The sequence below is a fragment of the Gekko japonicus genome, unplaced genomic scaffold (assembly GCF_001447785.1).
Source record: "Gekko japonicus isolate JY-2015 unplaced genomic scaffold, Gekko_japonicus_V1.1 scaffold154, whole genome shotgun sequence".
Classification (NCBI taxonomy): Eukaryota; Metazoa; Chordata; class Lepidosauria; order Squamata; family Gekkonidae; genus Gekko; species Gekko japonicus.
In genome coordinates, this window is record NW_015172008.1 from 745,178 (window position 1) to 764,302 (window position 19,125).

The following is a 19,125-nucleotide window of genomic DNA, read 5'->3' on the forward strand; positions in this document are numbered from 1 at the left end:
TCTCGAACTGCTGAACTACTGACCTTCCACAGCCTGCAGTTCAGCATCTTAACCACTTGAGCCACCGCAGCTCCAGGATAGCATCTGAGTCTCATTTAAAGGCTTTTGTGTGACTCCGACCTCAGCATGGTCTATCCTTTGTACTGTTGGGATGGTCAACCCTTCATTGTTCACATTGTTCAGATATAATTAACTTAAAATGCATTTGGTGTGGTACATGGTAGAAGTGAGGTAGCCACTCATTTTGTCTCCTTTTTGCCCTGTTTTTCTGTCTTGGCAGGGACTCAAGATTGTTATCAATAGGAGGTGGTTCTGATGAAGTCATGCTTTCTATTATATGCAAGTACATGCAGACCTTACCCAAGAAGCAGCACTTATAAATTTACGTTTCCTCATATGTAATCTGCATTAGGTGGATTGTCTTGAATAAATAATATACAATACAGCAATTCTGAAAGTCAATAAACTTGAATTTGATTATGGTTCATGTTGCAGGACTCTTGCATTGCTTACAGACATCAAGCACAGAAGCTACTTCCCCTTTTATACTCAGGTGATAAAACAAGCTGATCCAAGCTACATTACCTGCCCCCCCAAGCCTAGACTACTACAGTGTACTCTATGTGGAGCTGCCTTTGAAGACAACTTGGAAATGGCAGTTTGTCCTTACTATGTAAGTGCTCTCTAGCTGCAGCCGACTTATGGCCACCCCAGCAAGGGGCTTTCAAGACAAGTGAGAAGCAGAGGTGGTCTGCCATTACCATCCTCTCCAGAGTCTTCTTTGGTGGTCTCCCATCCAAGTCCCAAGCCTGCTTAGCTTCCAAGATCTGTTGTTTGAGCTCTACCATGCCACCTTCCCTCCAACACAATTACTAACTGCATCTAATTGCTTTGTATTCTTTACACCTATTTTGAAATTCTTCCGTTTGGGGCCTGCTACAGAATTTTAACACCTAGTCTTCACTACAGGAGAACATGTTACACCAATCTGTCCTGTGTCTCCAAGAATCCTATTACACTGGGGCCTGCAAGCATCAGTGAGACATATCTGGGCTGATCAAGAGTCGTTAGTTAGGTTTATTGTTAGTGCAGCAGTGTTCAGCATGGAAGTAATTAAAAAGGATAATTCACAGAATATATTGCAGAACAAACGTGCTAAAGTTCCATCTGGTTGCATAAATTAGTGTAATTTATTACTGACCACTGAGTAGTAGTAATTTACTAGCAATAAGCTGCAAACATTGGTTTGTGATAGACCCTATAATTTTCCTCCATTGTACAGCACGAACAAAACCTTCCCATCTCTAGGAAATAGGAGTATGAGCCATGGAATTTCTGTAATTGGCAAAGGGCATTAGTAACATTTTCCCATTTGTGAGCTATGTATTGAATCCAGCCAACTTTTTCATTCGGGCTCACGCAGTTCCCCTCTTCATTATAGCCACTATCACACATGGCTTTTGTCATCCAGGTCCCACGATTCCCAGCAGAGCCTTTTGGGCAGTCAGTGGGGATCCCCCTTCACACTTTCTCACCAGTGATAAAGTAGTTGTATTGAATGTACCGGTATGTCTTAAACCGGTTTTTCGCTATCTCAGCAGAATTGGGGGGGGGGTATTTAAATACTCTTCCCAGGCTCTATGCAATTGTTTTTTCCAAGTTATACACCTTGAATCTCAGGGCTGTGGATTACATTTCTTACCTAAAATTATCCAAAGCACAGGATATGTAAATATGCTAGAAGTGCATTTGTTTCCTTCCATAAAAATATAAGAGGCTTGCTGGATCAGACTAGTGGCCCATCTAGTCCAGCATCCTGTTTCACACAGTGACCCAACTAGTTGCCATGGAAAGCTAACAAAGAACATCAAGAAGCTTTGGTTTTTATACCCTGCTCTTCACTACCCGAAGGAGTCTTGGAGCAGCTTACAATCACCTTCCCTTCCTCTCTCCACAACAGAGACACCCTGTGAGGTAGGTAGGGCTGAGAGAGTTCTGAAAGAATTGTGACTGACCCAAGGTCACCCGGCAGCTACATGTGGGAAAGTGGGTTGCCCCTGAATATGGTATAACCCCCTCTTAAAGTCACCTATGCTAAATGCTATGCTGTTCCTAGGCAAATCCATAAACAGGTTAAGGGGCAACCCCTGGGTCTAGAGCAGCTTAGTATAAATTTCTACCTGCCAGTTTTGGATGGTCAGCTTAATACCTAATTTGTACAATTTAGTTTTTATTTATTGGCAGTCTTAATCAGAGACTTTAAATTATGGTATTTTATGTGTATTTTATAATAATTGTTTTATTTGTATTATAAGCTGCCTGGAGTTCCACAAGGTACAAAGGTAGCTAATAAATATTTTAAATAAATAAATAAGTGGAAATTACTATTTCCAGGCTTGCACTGATCATGAAACTGCAATCTGTGCCAAAATCAGCTGCACTTGTGACTTTCTGCTGCACTGTTTCCTGGATTGGGGGTGTAAGTAACACTAGACCAGTACTGCATTTGGCTACCAGTGACTGTGTACTAGGAACATCTGCATTGAAAATGGGCTTCTACCACCCTTCCATAACCACATAAGAATTGAGGGAAACAGGGATTGCAGTAACACTGCCTTTACATAATCAAAAGCTATAGGCAACTACTCCGTGCAATTACAAGCACCACAGGGCAACTTTAAATGCCTACTGCATGATTATTAGTTCTGTTTCTACTCTATAATTGTTAAAATGTTATAAAATGTCCATGTTAAGATTAACATGAGTGACAATTAACTAGGATGTAAAAACTAGCTTCAAACCCTGGTTTCAAATTGTGGATGTTTATTATGGTTCTCATACACTTCTGCATTGTATCTTCTGATTTTCTATATGAAATCTCCAACACAGCTCACAAGACAATGCTATCAATAGAAAAAGGTTCAAGTAAAAAAAATTAAAAACGACTGATTTAAATAATGAACAAATATACCGTTACAGATTTCACCGAGACAGAAATCAGCAACAAAAGTTAACTATTAAAAGCGCTGAATAAAAAGATTTAACCTAGCACCTAAATCAACATAACAAAGGTGGGTCAGAAATGGGTCTGGGGACAGTATATCATGGGTATCAACCCATCTAAGTCCTGAGGATAGGAGCACTCAGTGAAGAGCCTCTGATGCACATCTCAAAGCCTGGCCAGGTTTGTGTTCAGCAGTGATGCAGATCTAACTCTACATCATGACTATTTAAAAAAAACAGAAAGAAAGAGAAGCCCTCAGGGTTGTCTGTGTATCTTAATTATGGTTCCGTCACGGTTGTATCACAACCGAGCCTCTGCTGTAACTAGTACAAGTGTTAAGCATATTCTTGATAATGCAGCTTCATGTAAAGTAAATGTGTGGATTTAATAATACATTCATGTTAGCATTTCTAAAACCTTCAATAATGGAAAAAACCATTTTCAGTAATAAACTCATACCAGCTAAAAGATTTCATACATGTTTTTATTCTTTAACAGATAAGAACTATAAATCCTGACATGTTTCATTAAATGGTATTAAAGAATTTGGCCAAGCGTGACAGTAACTCTTCATACTGTGAAAGATGGTGTTACACTATAACAGGAGTATAATAGTTTTGTTACCTGCCACATAAAAACATGCCGTGTGGCTAATAGGATACCAGTGGCCAACACAAGTATAGTAGGGCTTCTCATTAGAAGGCATGTGGTATTTTTCTGGCATCGCAAAATATTCTTTAGTACAAAATCTGTAATACTATAGGTCCCTATTTTCAAAAATGCTTTCACAGTTATATGAATAAAAAATTAAATGTAAGGTCATCATGATGCAGCAATCTCAATAAACTAAAAAACGGTAATGTATCTTAGTATTTGCAGCCATTTCCCCCAACCCAGAGATATGCACAGCAAAGCTGGATATCAAAGCTGTTATCAAAAGAGTAACCAACCTCACTGTGCTGACACTAAGCACATCATCTCCGTTCACCAAGTGGAACCAAGTACAGGGACTCTGGCCCAGTGCTGACCCGGGGGGGGGGGGCACTGACAAAAGCCTGCTTTCATGATGATCTATGCCTGTTCTGTCTCCCCACAAATAATCAACCTGCAGTTGAAGGAACTGAGCGGTAGCACTTCTACCTCTCAACCCCTTTTGTTAATTCTAAGTTAAGATAAATCCCAGCTGCTGCAACTATGAACAAGTCACTGTGGGCACAAGCCAGCCAAAACACAGCACAGCAGAAGCCTCATTAATTTCACTGAGAACGTTAAAAGCACATGCTTAAGTTTTCCACTGAACTCAATGAGGCTACTTTGCCTGGATCATGTCCAAAACTTTTAAAAATTCAATATAATGTGATCATAGCATAATCTAAATAAGATTGCTTTTCACTGTGCCTGTAACTCTGATGGGAAAAAATCTATAGCTGGAAAGTGGAAATTTTTTATCTTAGACAGGAACACCCTCCTCTTTTTGTTCCTCTGCAATGTTAAAAAAATATTGTATGACATCTCCTCCTGCCCCACCCCAATAGCTATTTTTGTCTTCAGAGTGCTCAAACAAGAGCAAAATTCAATGTAAGAACCCTAGAAAACAAGGGTTTATTTAACAGAAAGGTTTCTAGCCTGATAAATACTAAGAAATTCACAGAACAGCCCCAGGTGTGTTAATAATGTTTATACAAAAAATAGTTTCCCGTTTTCCAGAAAGACCTTTCTACAAGTCCGGTACCACTAATTATAATGTCATAAAGGGAGAATCTGCATCACCTCAATTTAATAATCCAGTAAATTACAAAAAAGACAAACAGTGAAAAGAGCATCATGTAGCACAAAAGTTTTGTTTGGCTTCCTCTGGAAAGAGTTTTTAGTCTACCCATTGTTGCACCAAGAAATCCACCCGTTGAATCAAAATCATTATCCTACAGTAAAAAAGAGAGAGAATATTATTTGCACTAATAATTTATTTACAACATTTCTATGCTGCTTTTCCACCCAATCAGGGTACACAAGGTGGCTAACATAAACACATTAAAACAATTAAACAATTAAAATACATGTAAAATATAAAATGCAATTAAAAACACAAATAAACAACAGTAGAAGGAGGGCCAATAACCATTACTGGGGATATGCCAGAAGAAACAGAAAAGTCTTCACCTGCTGGCAAAAGACACTGACGGAGACAAACAAACCCCGCTGGGGAGGAAGTCCCAAAGTTTTGGTGCCACGATGGACAGGCTGCCTCCTGTCTAACCTCAGATGGTAGGGGCAACCGAAGCAGGGCCCCCCAAGGATAACCGGAGTGAGCAGGTAGGTTTGTATGGGAGAAGACGGTCCTTAAGGTATGTTTCTCCAGGCTGTACAGGGCTTCAAAGGTCAATACCAGCACCTTGACTTGAGCTCAGAAGCCAGTGTATGTGGAACAAGACTGGAGTGATATAGTCCCTATGACTCATTCCAGAGTCCCTATGACTTTGGCTGCAGCATTCTGTACCAACTGTAGCTTGCAGACAGTCTTCCAAGGGCAGCCCCACATAAAGCGCATTGCCATAATCTAATCTAGATGTTACCAGGCCATGCACCACAGTGGCAAGACCTTTTCTGCCCAGGAACGGGTGCAACTGGCTCAACACCTGAAGCTGCTGAAATGCACCCCTGGCCACCAGGGCCACCTGTTTAACCAACAAGAGGCCCGAGTCCAGGAGCACCCCTAAGCTACAAAGCTGCTCCTTTAAGGGGAGTGCAACCCCATCCAGAACAGGGGATAACTCATGATCTGGATCGACCCTTCCCCCCACTTCCATTCTGTTGGGATTATGTTTCAGCTTGTTAGCCTCGTCCATTCCAAAACTGCCTCCAGACCCCTGCTCATGGTTTCTACAGCCTCCTTAGAATCTACTGGCAGTGCAAGATTGAGCTGAGTATCATCTGTATATTGATGACAGCTCAGCTCAAATCTCCATAGATGCTGAAAAGCCTGAGGGACAAGATGGAACCTTGGGGAACCCCAAAGGCCAAGCAGCAGAGTAGCACCACACTCTAAAACCTATCCTCAAGGTATTATCGGAACCACTGCAGAATAGTGCCTCCCAGTTCTAGTCTCAAAAGGCAATCAAGAAGGATAACATGAACAATGGTATCAAAAGCCACTAAAAGGTCCAGGAGAATTAACAAGTCACACCCCCTATCCATCTCCCAGCACATGTCATCCACCAGGGCAACCGAACCAGGCCTGAAACCAGATTGGAATGGATCTAAACAACCCGCTTCAGTCAGGAATCTCTGAAGTTGGCCAGTCACCACTCTTTCAATCACCTTGCTCAAAAGTGGCACATTTGAGACTGGATGGTAGTTATTCACCTCTCCTGGATCCACAGCAGGTCACTTTAGGAGTGGACACACAATTGCCCATTTCAAGGCAGGCGCTACCACCTTGTCTCTCAGGGAGGAATTTACCGTCTCCCAGACCCAGTCTGCCACCCAGCAGATTTAAGCAGCCAGGAGATGCAAGAGTCATACATACAGGCGGTAGTTCTCAAGCTTCCCAGAATCCTGTTCAAATCTCAGACTGCACAAGCTGAAAGGTATCCCACACAACTGGACAAATTGGCACCCTGGGACCATCCAGTCCTGTTGCTGCTAACATACAGTCCAAATTGGAATGGATGCAAGAGACTTTATCTGCAAAGCGCTTAGCAACATGACTGCAGTGGGCTGCAAAGCAGTCCTCCTCTTCCTGCTGGCCAGAACCCAACAGACCCCTGCCCTACCGGAAGAGTTTTGCAGATCCACACTGTGCAGATACAATGATGGTGGGAAAGTATTGTTTCATTGCCACATCACTGCCACGGAGTAGGCTTTCAAATGAGCGCTAGCCTGTGCCTTGTCAGATTTGTCCCATCTTTCTCCACCATTGCTCTAGCGATCTCCCCTCCCTTTTCATCTTATGGAGCCTCTCAGTAAACCAAGGGGCTGTCTGGGCTCCTCAACCTGAGAAGAGGGTGCTGATAAGGGTGTACATTTGGATCTACCTGAGCCAAAAATATTGGTATTTTTTCAGGTATATGTCGGCTTCCCAAACGTATCTGGGTTTTCTCAGGAAAACTGGGGGGGGGGGGAAATCCCAAGAAATTCCAGGATATATTCAGGAATTTTGGATAGATCTGAAAACAGCAGAGAGGCAGGAGCAGTTACAGCATCACTGATGAGTTGCTTTCCCCAATGTAGAGGAACATGTCCACAGAGGAACGTAACAGCCCTGTTGGAACAGGCCAGTGGTCCATCTAGTCTAGCAGCCTACTTCTCATAGCTGCCAACCAGACACTCCCTACAAGTTGCACATGTGCAGCCAGGTGCACATGTGCAGAAGTCTTTCAAAAGAAAAAAGTAATTAAACAGCTGTTTAGCAGGTCAAAGGGAAAGGGGGAGTGGGAGTGAATTCAGCCCCCAATACCCTACTAAACATTTGAGGGTTAGAAATGTTACCATTTAGAAAGAGCTACATCTATAGCCCCATCTGTTGGAGAAGGAAACCACATGTACAAGCACCCATTTGTACACATACATCCAGCTGGGGATTCATATGAGAATGCATGCACAAAAGCAAGCCATGTCCCTAGCTGGATTAGGGTACTTACCTTTAAAAAGGAATCCATGGCATGTAATTTATTTATTTATTATTTATTTATTATATTTATAACCCACCCTCCCCGCAAGCACGCTCAGGGCGGCTCACATTGCCTGGCACAGTGTGCCAGGTTTCTATACCTCAAACATTTAAAACTTAACACTATTCAAATATTTAAAACAATTAAACAATCAACAATATGCAAGTAAAGTGCAGTCAGTTATTATTACCCAAGATGGCATAACATGTCGTGTGGGCTTAGATGGTTACAGGCACCTAAGCGTATTGGCTCAAACTCACTACAGCCAGCCTCCACCACAGGTATTAATAGTGGTCGTTGATGGTAATGTGGGTGGCTCCTAACTGAAGGCCTGGTGGAAGAGCTCTGTCTTGCAGGCCCTGCGGAACTGCATAAGATCCCGCAGGGCCCTGATCTCCTCCGGGAGCTCTGCACTATATGAACGTTTTGGCCCTGAAGTTTCTTCTTAACAGACATTTCTAAACAATTTAGAGGTGAAGAGATGAAAAGACCAAAGCTGAAACTGTAAAAAATATATTGGAAACAAAAACACATAAAACCTCAGTAAGGCCACATTTTAACAAAGAAAACACAAGTAAATGCATTGATGGGGAAACACATTCTGAACTCATAAAGCAAGTGAAAATGTGGACTATATACATACCATTTCAGTTAGCATTTTGTTTTGCTGTTTAACTTCTGTTCCAATTTCAATAGAAAGCTGTAATGGGGAGGGAGAGGACAGAAAATGATCCATTATAACCTGCACTACTAAATGGAATATATTATGCAAAAAACAAATCTGAGGAGAACCAACTATATAACTAAGAAACTATAGCTAAGAAACCTTAAAGAATCAGCTCATAGAAAAACATCCATAAAAGTATTCTGTAAAAGAATCATAAGCAGCAGCTGTTTTTTCAAACACAAATGATCTTTAGAAACAACAGATCTCCCTTTAGTTAATGTACTTATTGAATCAATTAATTAATTAATGTTTATTTGTGGTCAAAGACCATTTTTAATAAAAACACAATATTATACAGTCAAAGAGATTTATTCCAGGACAGAAAATATGTTTAGTCATAAAAACCTTAAAATATTTATGATCTATAATAATTCAAAAAAAAACAACCTTAAGATATATCTAAAGTGTCTAACATATGTAAAATGATTACGAGTCCTACAGATAAAAACTATACATAACCATACTTCTAGTTGTGAAATTTTACCAAGTAGAAGCAGAATTTGGCTATTTGTCTGGAGATAATTGGCTTTTCATTAACTAAAAGTATCTCCAGGCAGGTCTCATCTGCATCTACCAATGGTCTGTCTAAAAAAGGGGAAATAAACTTATCCCTATGAACTTGATGGAACGGGCACCTAAAGAACATAGGAAACATCGATTCCTCTTCCTCAATAGAACAAGGGCAATATCTATCTTCATATGGGATCTTCCTATATTTCTCATCTAGCACCCTTGAAGGGATAACTGCACAACGAGCCAAAGAAAGAGCTCTTCTATGAGATGGCACATCCAAATATGTAAAATATTTGGCCATATTCATAACGTATCTGGACTCTCTGGGGGCCAGGAAACAAGGAGCTTTTATTAAATCTCGCTGTCGCTCTTATATCATGCACCCTTTGTTTGATGGTACTTTTCGCCTGGGCACTGCTCTGCACTAAAAGATTCTCAGAAGAGAGTCCTATTCTTTCTAAATTGATCTTGACCATTCACATCCACCTTGGGTGATGAGAATCTTGAATTATTAGTGGGGAAAGGCCTTTTGGATAATGTACTTATTTATTACATTAACAGCCCACCTTTCTTGCTGAGAGTCAAAGCAGATTAAAAATATAAAACAATGCAATCAAATAACAGCAGACATCCTGTACACAATATAATAGGACTAAATTTACAAAAATTAGAAAAAATGAAAAAAAGTATTAGACAGGCAGGCCATTCCAAGAGAAAACAAGATAGCGATCGCTCTGCTCAATTTCTAGTACTAAGCATTTTGTTTACATTTCTCTTTTTAGTTTCTCATTTTATTTTTAAACCATATCTGTGGATATTGGAGAAAAACTATGTAATAATACAGAGATTCCCACCCATTTATGATACATTCTGCTGACTTGAGTCCATGAGGGGGACCACTGTGCTTCACAGCTGTGGAATAGACTAAGTGGCTGGTCGGGCTCTCCAGTTCTATTTTGTTTGTCAAAGCCCACTGCACGGTTTGATTACAGTTCAAGTATGATTATTTCTATGGCATTGAAGGAGTCTAGCTTGATATCACAACTTTCATTGGCTGGGTTTGCCACTGACCCAGCTGACTTATAACTCCCTGGGGAACGGAATGCCGGCTCACAGTGTGCCAACGAAGCATAGCTTCTGCTGTGTCCAAACATGCAGCTTGAATCTCAATTAGCCAAAAGGGCAGCTGGACTTCAAATCCAATTAGAGGAGGAATTTGTTCCATGAATGAATGAGCTAGGCTTTTCGATGGGCAATATTTTGCCTAAATTCGATTAAGCAGTCCGATTTTTACAATATTGCCTCTACACTGATTGAGCAAGTATTATGTACACCAATAAATTTTAATGCTGTTGCCATAATGATATACTTACTGATTTTATGGCAGTGACTTTTGAACGCAAACTTTCAGTTAACCTTTCATTTTCTTCCTCGTAGACACTGTATCCACTATTGGCATAGCCGTAATTGCCACTAGCTGTTCCTTCAGCTGAAAAGACAATCAGTTTAGGCACCAGAAATACAGCCAGAGCACAGGGTTTCTGAGGAGAAAAGATCAATTTTCCTTTCATTTTGACTATGCCATCAGCCACATTTAAAAGATCAAGGGAAGTACACTGTTATGCAATATAAAGTCCTAGACACACAAGTAAATGTACATAATCCACCAAGTTTTTGCTCCAAGACTTTCTATCCCTGCGATATGAAACCCATTTCTTTGCTCATACACAGAGCTGTATGAACAATCTGAATCCTTGCTTCCGCTGCCATGATTTTCACAATGGTAAGCATTCAAGGAGGGAATAATCATTGTTCTTAAAACGAGATCCTCTCTGTCACATGGAATATATCCTTACTCATGTATTTTAGCACTGTAACCTCTGGAGCTCCCATCCATATTCAAATGCTATCATATAATTTGAAATGCACAGCATTAATTTGTATTTCCTTAACACATATGCAACAGGTCCCTTATGTCACATCATACAATTGTACTGAAACACCTCTTCCAAATGGCAGATGTCATAAAGTCAAGTCTAAAAAAGGAGATCCCCAGCCCCCTAGTAACTACAGGCCAATCAGCCTGTTATCCACCATTGGGAAGTTGTATGCAAGATACTTAAGCTATGGATTTCAAACCAGCAAATTTTAGGCATGGAACAAGTTGGATTTTGCCAGGGGAAGTCAACTTTAGACCATTGTATTGTGTTGAACCATCTGACAAATAAATATAGGAACGTGAAGGGGCTTACTTTATATGCAGCTTTTTTAGATCTCAAGGGTGCCTTCGATTCCATTCCTAGAGATATCCTGTGGAGGAAACTAAGGGACCTGGAGATTGATGAGAGATTGCTCTTTTTTATTAAAAAGCTCCATTCTGAGACTACCTGCCAAGTTAGATGCTCAAAGATGGGTGATTTAACTCCTAAGATCCCAATTACTATTGGAGTTAAACAAGGGTGCATTTTGGCTCCCCTTCTGTTTAACCTATTTTTAAATGACCTGGTGCCCTTCTTAGAAGGAATTGATGGACATAATCCAAAATTGGGGGCGACCCATGTCCCGTTACCCTTGTACACAGATGATATGGTGCTCCTTTTCCTCTCGGAAATAGGGATGAAAAGGATGTTATCTTGCTTTCTAGAGTATTGTGAACTGATTAAACTGACGCTAAACTTTGATAAGTCCAAAATCATTACTTTTGGAAAAAACTAGAAACCTGTTAAGTGGAATATTAGAGGACAAGTGATGGAACAGGTCAAAAGTTTTAGATATCTAGGAGTCTATCTCCACTATAGAGCTGGATGGGATACTCATATTAAAGAAGTGTTAAAATCTGTGAACAGTAACATTCTCGCAATTTCCTGCTTTTTATATACTAAGGGGGATCAATATATCCCTGCAGCCTTTCAAGTGTTTAATTACAAAATTAGTGCCAAATTGCTCTATGGCATTCCAATCTGGATCTCAGCTTTTAATAAAGCAGTTGAACGTGTACAATCTAAGTTCTTAAGGAAAGTCTTAGGGCTGCCAGCATGTGTGCCCTATGCAGCTATTTGTTTGGAGACAAATCAAAGGTGCCTAGAGACCAAAGCTTGGATCACAGGAATTAAATTTTGGCTCTATTTACATTTCAGAAGTAATTCCAATCGTCTAATTGGTTACATGCTAACTGAATCACAATCATCTGAGTGGATGTCCTATATGGGGGGGGGGGGTCTGTAATTGGGTTCAGTTTGGATGACCTTGCGTACCTTTCCAAGAGGTGTGTTTTTGCTACGTGGGAGTCTGTAATTGGGTTCAGTTTGGATGACCTTGCGTACCTTTCCAAGAGGTGTGTTTTTGCTTTAATCAAGCAAAGACTTGTAGATATTGTGATGCAAGAACTTAGAAGTCTTGTCTCTGGTAGATGTTCCCCTATGTGGTGGGAGATGTCTACTAATGGTGTTTTGGCTGAGTACTTCTCTAGCTTGACTATCCCTGAGCATCGGAGGGCATTTCTGTTAGCACGTTTTAATGTTCTTCCTTCTGCTGTACTGTATGGGAGGTTTAAAAAAATTCCATACTCCTCTAGGCTTTGTTCTTGCAAGTCTGGGGAAAATAGAAAGTACTGAACATGTTCTCCTGCATTGCATATTTTACTGTGATATCCATGCCATATTTCTAGAACCTCTGCTACGAATTCGCAAGAGTCAATCTGACGTTTGCAAAATGGTTTTTCTACTATCTTTCCATAACTCGGAGATCACTGATTTGGTGGCTGAACTTCTACGTTGTGCCATTAAGAGGAGACGAATGTTTCAACTCCAACAATGAAGGTTGTACTTTTTGATGATGTATGTTTTGTTGCAATGCCAATAAAGGTAGCTGACATTGATAAAGTCAAGTCTCTAGGGATTTCTGCTCCAGTGTCAAAAGGTAGTTCCGAGCTACTGTTCAAATCGTGTCCTAATATTACATTTTAGTTTTATTAGTCTTGCTGTTTGTAATCCACCACTTTCGGGTTACTGCAAAACAGGCAAGCGTGATAGGACAGACTGGGCAAGAGATCAAGAGCACAATCCATCAAAAGTTAGTCATGACTAATTTCCAGAGAAATCAATGAAACTGGACTGTGTTGCAGCTAGCATGCTGTCACTGGGCCTAATTAACAACCTGCTCTTAGTGAATAGTTTCCTACTATTTGGACGAAAAAGTAAAAGAACTTAGGTGTGAAAGTGATTGTCCCAGGATAACCTGCAGGGAATTATCGTTACGTTAGCTGACATTGGGACCTCAATCACTCCACTGACCCTAATCGATTCCGAATGGTGACTCACCTTGCTTCATTGTCACAAGTGGGACAGAGTGTCTTATGTACTGCAAGGAATGCACAGTTCAGGACAGTGTTGGTCTTCTGTTTTTTAACGACTTGTCTTTAACATGCTTCAAAGACTAAGAGGGCGATCTGCAGAAATCCACCTGCAGAACGACTCACTTCCATACTATTCATCTTCATCTAAAGTCCTGCCCTGTGCGCCCCCACTGAGGTGCACTGAGGCTAGGCTGCCGGCCACCCCAGACAGGGCTTTTTACAGTGGTGGTGCTCTTTTCCTTTTTTATTCAGGTTCTGGATTGTTTTTATGATTGTGTACTATTGGGATATTTTAAAAATCACTGACTACTGGCATGCTGTTTTTTCCTAACTTAATTTGTTCAAAGTTGCTTCAGGGATTTCTCTGGAAAAGTGGTTTAAGCCATAAGCTAAATAAATTAATGTCTTTCCTGACTCCCCTTTCCTGCTGCATCCGCTATGCCCCTTGAAAAGGTGCTCCCGTGGATCAGGAGACCATCAGAAACAGTGTGAGATGCAAAGGCACCACACTGATGGTGGTTTACAGGCACGGTCCTGTAACACAGGGTGCTATCAGCTCATTCCGGCACCCAAACCCTGTCCTGAACCTCAAAGCACTCTTTTCCTCAGGAACTATTCATGGCCCTCTCCCCTACTTTTTGGCCCCAATGCAGCAGAAAGCTTTGATGCAGCACCACCTTCAGTCCCTCTACCTTAAGGCAGTGTGGTAGAGGGACTGTCCATGGAAACATCAGGGTTTATTTAGCTAGGCTCCTTCTATTCAATGGAAGACAGCTTGAGGTACAACCTCAAAATAAAATAATACAGTCTTGGGTGTTTCATGGCTCCAGGCTAGGCAAGAATCCTCAAAGACCTAATTGCCTTTGTTGCCAGGACAGTCCCTATACATGTAGTATTAACCTGAGATCTTTCTCATCACTTGGGACCTTTCCAATTCAAACAATACTCCCTTCACAAAGCTACATTTTCTTGATTGCTAAATAGTAGCACTTTGTAGTTATATTTTGGCAACAAAAGCAAAAACTGTGAATGATGCATTGTTTCTAAAAGTGAGGTTTATAACCTATACATTTATAAAGCAGGGAAAACCAAAAAAAAAAGGGCTTTACACTTTGCTAGATTTGGGAACAGTAAAGGAAAGCTAATAACTTGAAAAGCTGTTTGACTCTCTTGGTAACAAGAGTGAGAGAAGAAGCTTTGCTTATTAAAAAAACATTCCTACAAAATCAGGGGGAGAATTAACTAGAAGAAGAAATTAAGAAAGAAGAATTCACATCCAAGTAGTCACAACAAGAGAAGTGCCAAGATATTAGTCATGCCTCTGGTGCACCAGATCACTGATTTAGTCAGCTGGCCACATACGAAAGCACTGCTTGACACGGTCAAAGTCCAGAAACTGTGCATGTCTAACACAGTGCCAGTGGTTGCCTGTTTGACGCAAACATGCAAATGACACTCCTGTCCTTTCCACAGCACCAGATTCCACATTTTACAAAAAGCAACGTTTCTCAATTCTCTCATTCGTAAATGGGAATTATGCTGGCCAATGCCTGGTCTATACAGACGATGACTCAAAATGCTGATACTTAGCTGAAATTTCAGGATTATTTCCTAGACTGACCTTATGACATTTGTTGTGTAATATTAGCTACTGAAAAGCTGCAAGGAAATCAACTCACCAGCTCTCCCTTGACTTCTGACCCAGACATTCAGCACAAAGAAACCCTTCTCTCTGTCCTCACATCCACACTGAACTGCGTGGGGTGGGGGGAGCAGTATGCCAATATCCCTCCCTCACCTTCATTCTTCTTCTGTAGGCCACAGAAAATTCAGAAGAGTGAAGGAAGAAGGTTTTTCTCCCTGCTGGAGATGTGACAGGCAGCTCCTACAAACACTTGGCACTTGTGAGAGAGCAACCACCTCACATTTTCTCTCTTATGGCTAAGTTTCTAAAGACACTTGCACTAAAGAGATACAGCTTGTACTTTCTTCAAAAGTATAGTGTGATAGGAAGAAAAAAGATCCCTTCCCTCAACTTCTCAGCACTTGAGGGAGAGGAAGCATCAATTACAACCAAAAATTATGGCTGGCTAATAAGCCAAGTCAAAATACACGGGTGGCCTTGTGAATAGCTGATCGATTTTATGTGGCCCACAGCAGACAGAACTTTTGAAAAAGCAGCACAGAGGAAATATGGAAGGCGGATGTAAGAAGACAGGAGCCAAAAACCAGAAAATCGATTGCTGACTAAGTTACAGTGCAGACAACCTTTCTGTGTGGAATTTCCCAATTATTCTACAGGAAGAAAGGCTTGAAAGAATATTGCAGTTTTCTAGCCCAGAATGCTAACCTGGATTTAGCCAGCCTCTGTACACTTTTCATAATATGACCATGGTGACCATGTATCTCCTGCCTTATCCTCAAAAATTAACATTTAGCAAAGGAAAAGGTCAAGATCAGATAAGGAGAGTTTCAGAATGCACTCTGTATTCATTTAGCGTGGGGAAGGATTCAACTGAGTTCAGTGGAATTTACTCCGGCATCAGATTAGGATCCATCCATTATGGATACTACACCACTGTTTCCCAAAATACTCATAGTTGCTAGACTGTGTTATCTGTGCATGTGATAAAGCATGTGCAAGAGACCTTGTTGTATAATTGTGGTGACTTCATTCAGTGTCTGCGACTTAAGTTCTATATCATCCTCACTGAAATCGTCACCTGCAGTCTGTTGCCTGCTGTCCTTTTCAGCTGCAGCACCCTGCATGTGGAGCGACTCTTTACCAGGCTCTTCACCTGAGGTTGCATCTGTTGAGTTTCCAGTGCCAAGTAAAATATATATTTACTGGCTCAGGCCTTTTGTTGAGTCATTATTAGTTGATGTGTTGTCTTTGACTTGGATGTTTTGCTTTGTGGTTTAATAATTAGTATTTCCCCTCCCTTCTGTAGTTTTTTAAAAATAATTTGGTACATATGGATTGGTTTCATTTGGTCTTATTTCTCTTCTATCCTGCTTTTAATTTTTTTAAATGTTGCTTACTCTGTTATGCAATACATATTTCAATTTGTTTATTATCGTTATTTGTCAGTTGTGGCCATGGGATTGGTTCGTTTATAATCTTTTTTATTGGCTTAATCATGGTTTCAGCACACTGAAGGCCTCAGAGACAAGACATAGGGTAGATATTTATCAAAAAATCTGTCTCCTACACCAGTGAGGTTGATACTTTCTCATTAATAATACCTGTGGAAACTGGTTTAACTAGCCTGTTAAAGGAAACTTGTCTGAAAGGAATAGCACCAAAAATCCTGGGGTAACTAGTGTTAAAACAGCAGTACAAATAGTCTTGGAATACAAAATAAGTAGCTCAACATCCCAGATGATGGGGGGGAGGAGTTAGATGGTATACAAAGTAAAGCAGAGTTTTCTGTATTGTGTCTATGACTTCTATCCTACCAAAAAGATCCGCTGATGGAAGGATTTCTCTCAGCAGAGTGCAACTTTCTCACTTCCACATTCAAGCAGCAGCTCAAAATGTGCCCCAAAATGCTGCTGTTGGGGGACAGGGAGCAGCATAAAGGAAGAACTGCAGGTCTGTGCCTGGAAGGGAGAACCAGTAAAAACTGGTCCTCCTTCCATCCACAGAAATTATTTGTCTGATCCAACCCTGTATATTTTAAACAGATTTTCTCTTACATTTTTCATTGTCAAAGTCCTATTCTAAAACAAAACAACCGGTGGTCATTCGTCCAGAAATGTCTTACTTGACTTCTGGTTTTCAGCCACCAGGTGAAGAAAAACATCTTTTTCATCAGCATGATATAACATTATTTACACAGCCAGTCTTGGTAACTGACTTTGTTCCCAAAACTTGGTTAATACAATCCACGCAGCAATTAATCGCTTTGTTCTATCTAATTTTTATTTTTATTATAGTTTTATGTAGCTGTTTAACAACAAAAGGGAGGGAAAAACACAAATGTCATTCATGTAAGGAAGAGAAACCATTAGTAGAAGAATTAAAGAAATGGAAACAAAGCTATATACTGTTCTTACAGGTACTTTGTGACATCAGCAACAATGAGCTCCTTCCTGGTTCTCTGGTCACTTTTGCTATGAGGGGGTCTTTCAGTTTTGAGTCTATTGTTGTGATATTGACCTGCTGACATTTTATTTATTTACTTCCAATTTATACCCGGCCTTGCAGACAAGCGAGGAAAAAATATTTTCATAATAAATAAATAAATAAATACACGTTAACACAAAAGACTTCCAATCATTTAGTCATCTGGAGATGAAACTTAACGAAAAGGACTACTGTCTTAATGGAGGCCCTGAAACATTAGAATCCTTTCAATAAAAGTAATAGAGGAGTACCAGTTTTATTTGAAACACATCTGATTTGACTTGTTCTTCATGAATTTTACGCACATATACCAAAATCTTTTCAGAATGTCTGCAGCATGCTGGTGCCATAATGTGCTTGATACTTGGTTTTTATGGTACAGTCAGGGAGGGGCTGTGGCTCAGTGGTACAACATCTGCTTGGCATGAAGAAGGTCCCGGGTTCAATTCCTTTCATCTCCCATTGAAAGGACCAGACAGTAGGTGATGTGAAAGACCTCTGCCTGAGACCCTGAAGAACCACTGCCAGCATGAGTAGAAAATATTGACAGCTTCAGTATAGCAGCGTCATATGTGATCTGTAGGCATAATGTGTGATTTTAGCTTATATTTTGGTTCCATGCAAAAATCATGAGGATCCATGAAAACCCATGTATGTTAATGTATTTTTTTTTTTTTTTTGCACCATGCTAGTATTACAAAGCTCACAGTCCCCCCGTTTTGGTGCTGATGTCTGTGTTATGTAATTTGATAGTGAATTCTGGGAGACTCCATGTAGAAATCACAAGGATCCACACTATGGATACATGTTTTCACAATGTGAAGCACTACATCCATGTTTTTATGGCACTGTCCACTGATAACCATACGATTTGCAATATGATGGTACTTCTGCTGCTGTTGTTAAATGCTGTTAGTCTTCAAGATGCTCCTAGACTTTTGCTTTATTCATTGTAGAAAACCATACCAATACCTGAGGATCCAAACTTTTACCCAATTCCATCCCAACAAAAGCTCACAAAACTAAGTGAGTAAGGTATTGCACTATACTAATTGCTTACCGCAGCCTCCAGTGTAGGGCAGAAGAAAGTATTGTCTCAACATGCCCCCACAACCAACCGTACTAGGACCTTTTTCAGGCTCCTTTCAAAAGATCCCTACTACGGTATCTCAGGCAAAGTGTTCATTTACACGCCCGAGTTTAGTCAGGAGAGTACAAATGTGGCAAGATGGGAGAGGGTCTGGTCCCTGACAACGAACCGCGGCCTTGGCAACAGGCCTCTTCCCTTGTGGGGCACCTGGGCCGGTTCCCCGCATCCCAATCGGCCCCGCATCCCAGCTCGCCCCACTTACTCAGCCCGGCCCGCCTCATCCTTGCGGTCCGTGCGCTGCCCCCTCTGTGCGCGGGAGGGGGGGGGGTCTGACGAAACCTCTTCAAGCGACACTCGGCCAGAGAAGGGGATTCCCCTCTAAGAACTCTGCCGGCACCTATCACCCCACAAACGCCACGACATCACTCAGCCTGCACAGTGCCTTCTGGGAGACGTAGTTCTGGTTTCGATTTCTCAAGGCCTTCTGGGTAGCGTAGTTCCTAACGGAAACTGCGGTCTTCTGGATAATGTAGTTTCGGGAGCTCGAAATTCCAACACGGAATGCTTATTTGTGGGGTGTTAGTGCACCCGCGATTCGCTGTTTAAAAACCAATAAGTAAAAGCGTGTTTTTTAAAAA

The 19,125-nt window shown here is 41.0% G+C and overlaps 2 protein-coding genes across 2 annotated transcripts in view; one reads left to right on the top strand and one right to left on the bottom strand.

Moving 5' to 3' along the window:
* Positions 1 to 442, top strand: part of LOC107117988 (probable acyl-CoA dehydrogenase 6) — an 87,059-nt gene extending 86,617 nt beyond the window's left edge. Inside the window, exon 10 of the mRNA XM_015420196.1 lies at positions 281 to 442. Coding sequence (XP_015275682.1) covers positions 281 to 380 — 100 coding nt within the window. The 3' untranslated portion in view covers positions 381 to 442. The remainder of the gene's footprint in view (positions 1 to 280) is intronic.
* Positions 443 to 3,558: 3,116 nt separating this feature from the next.
* Positions 3,559 to 18,916, bottom strand: BET1 (Bet1 golgi vesicular membrane trafficking protein). The gene is made up of 4 exons (XM_015420203.1): positions 18,750 to 18,916; positions 10,288 to 10,403; positions 8,318 to 8,374; positions 3,559 to 4,926 (listed from the first exon to the last, which is right to left on the bottom strand). Exons 1-4 carry the CDS (start codon positions 18,766 to 18,768, stop codon positions 4,771 to 4,773), a joined length of 348 nt encoding a protein of 115 aa, XP_015275689.1. The 5' UTR covers positions 18,769 to 18,916; the 3' UTR covers positions 3,559 to 4,770.
* Positions 18,917 to 19,125: the final 209 nt, after the last annotated feature.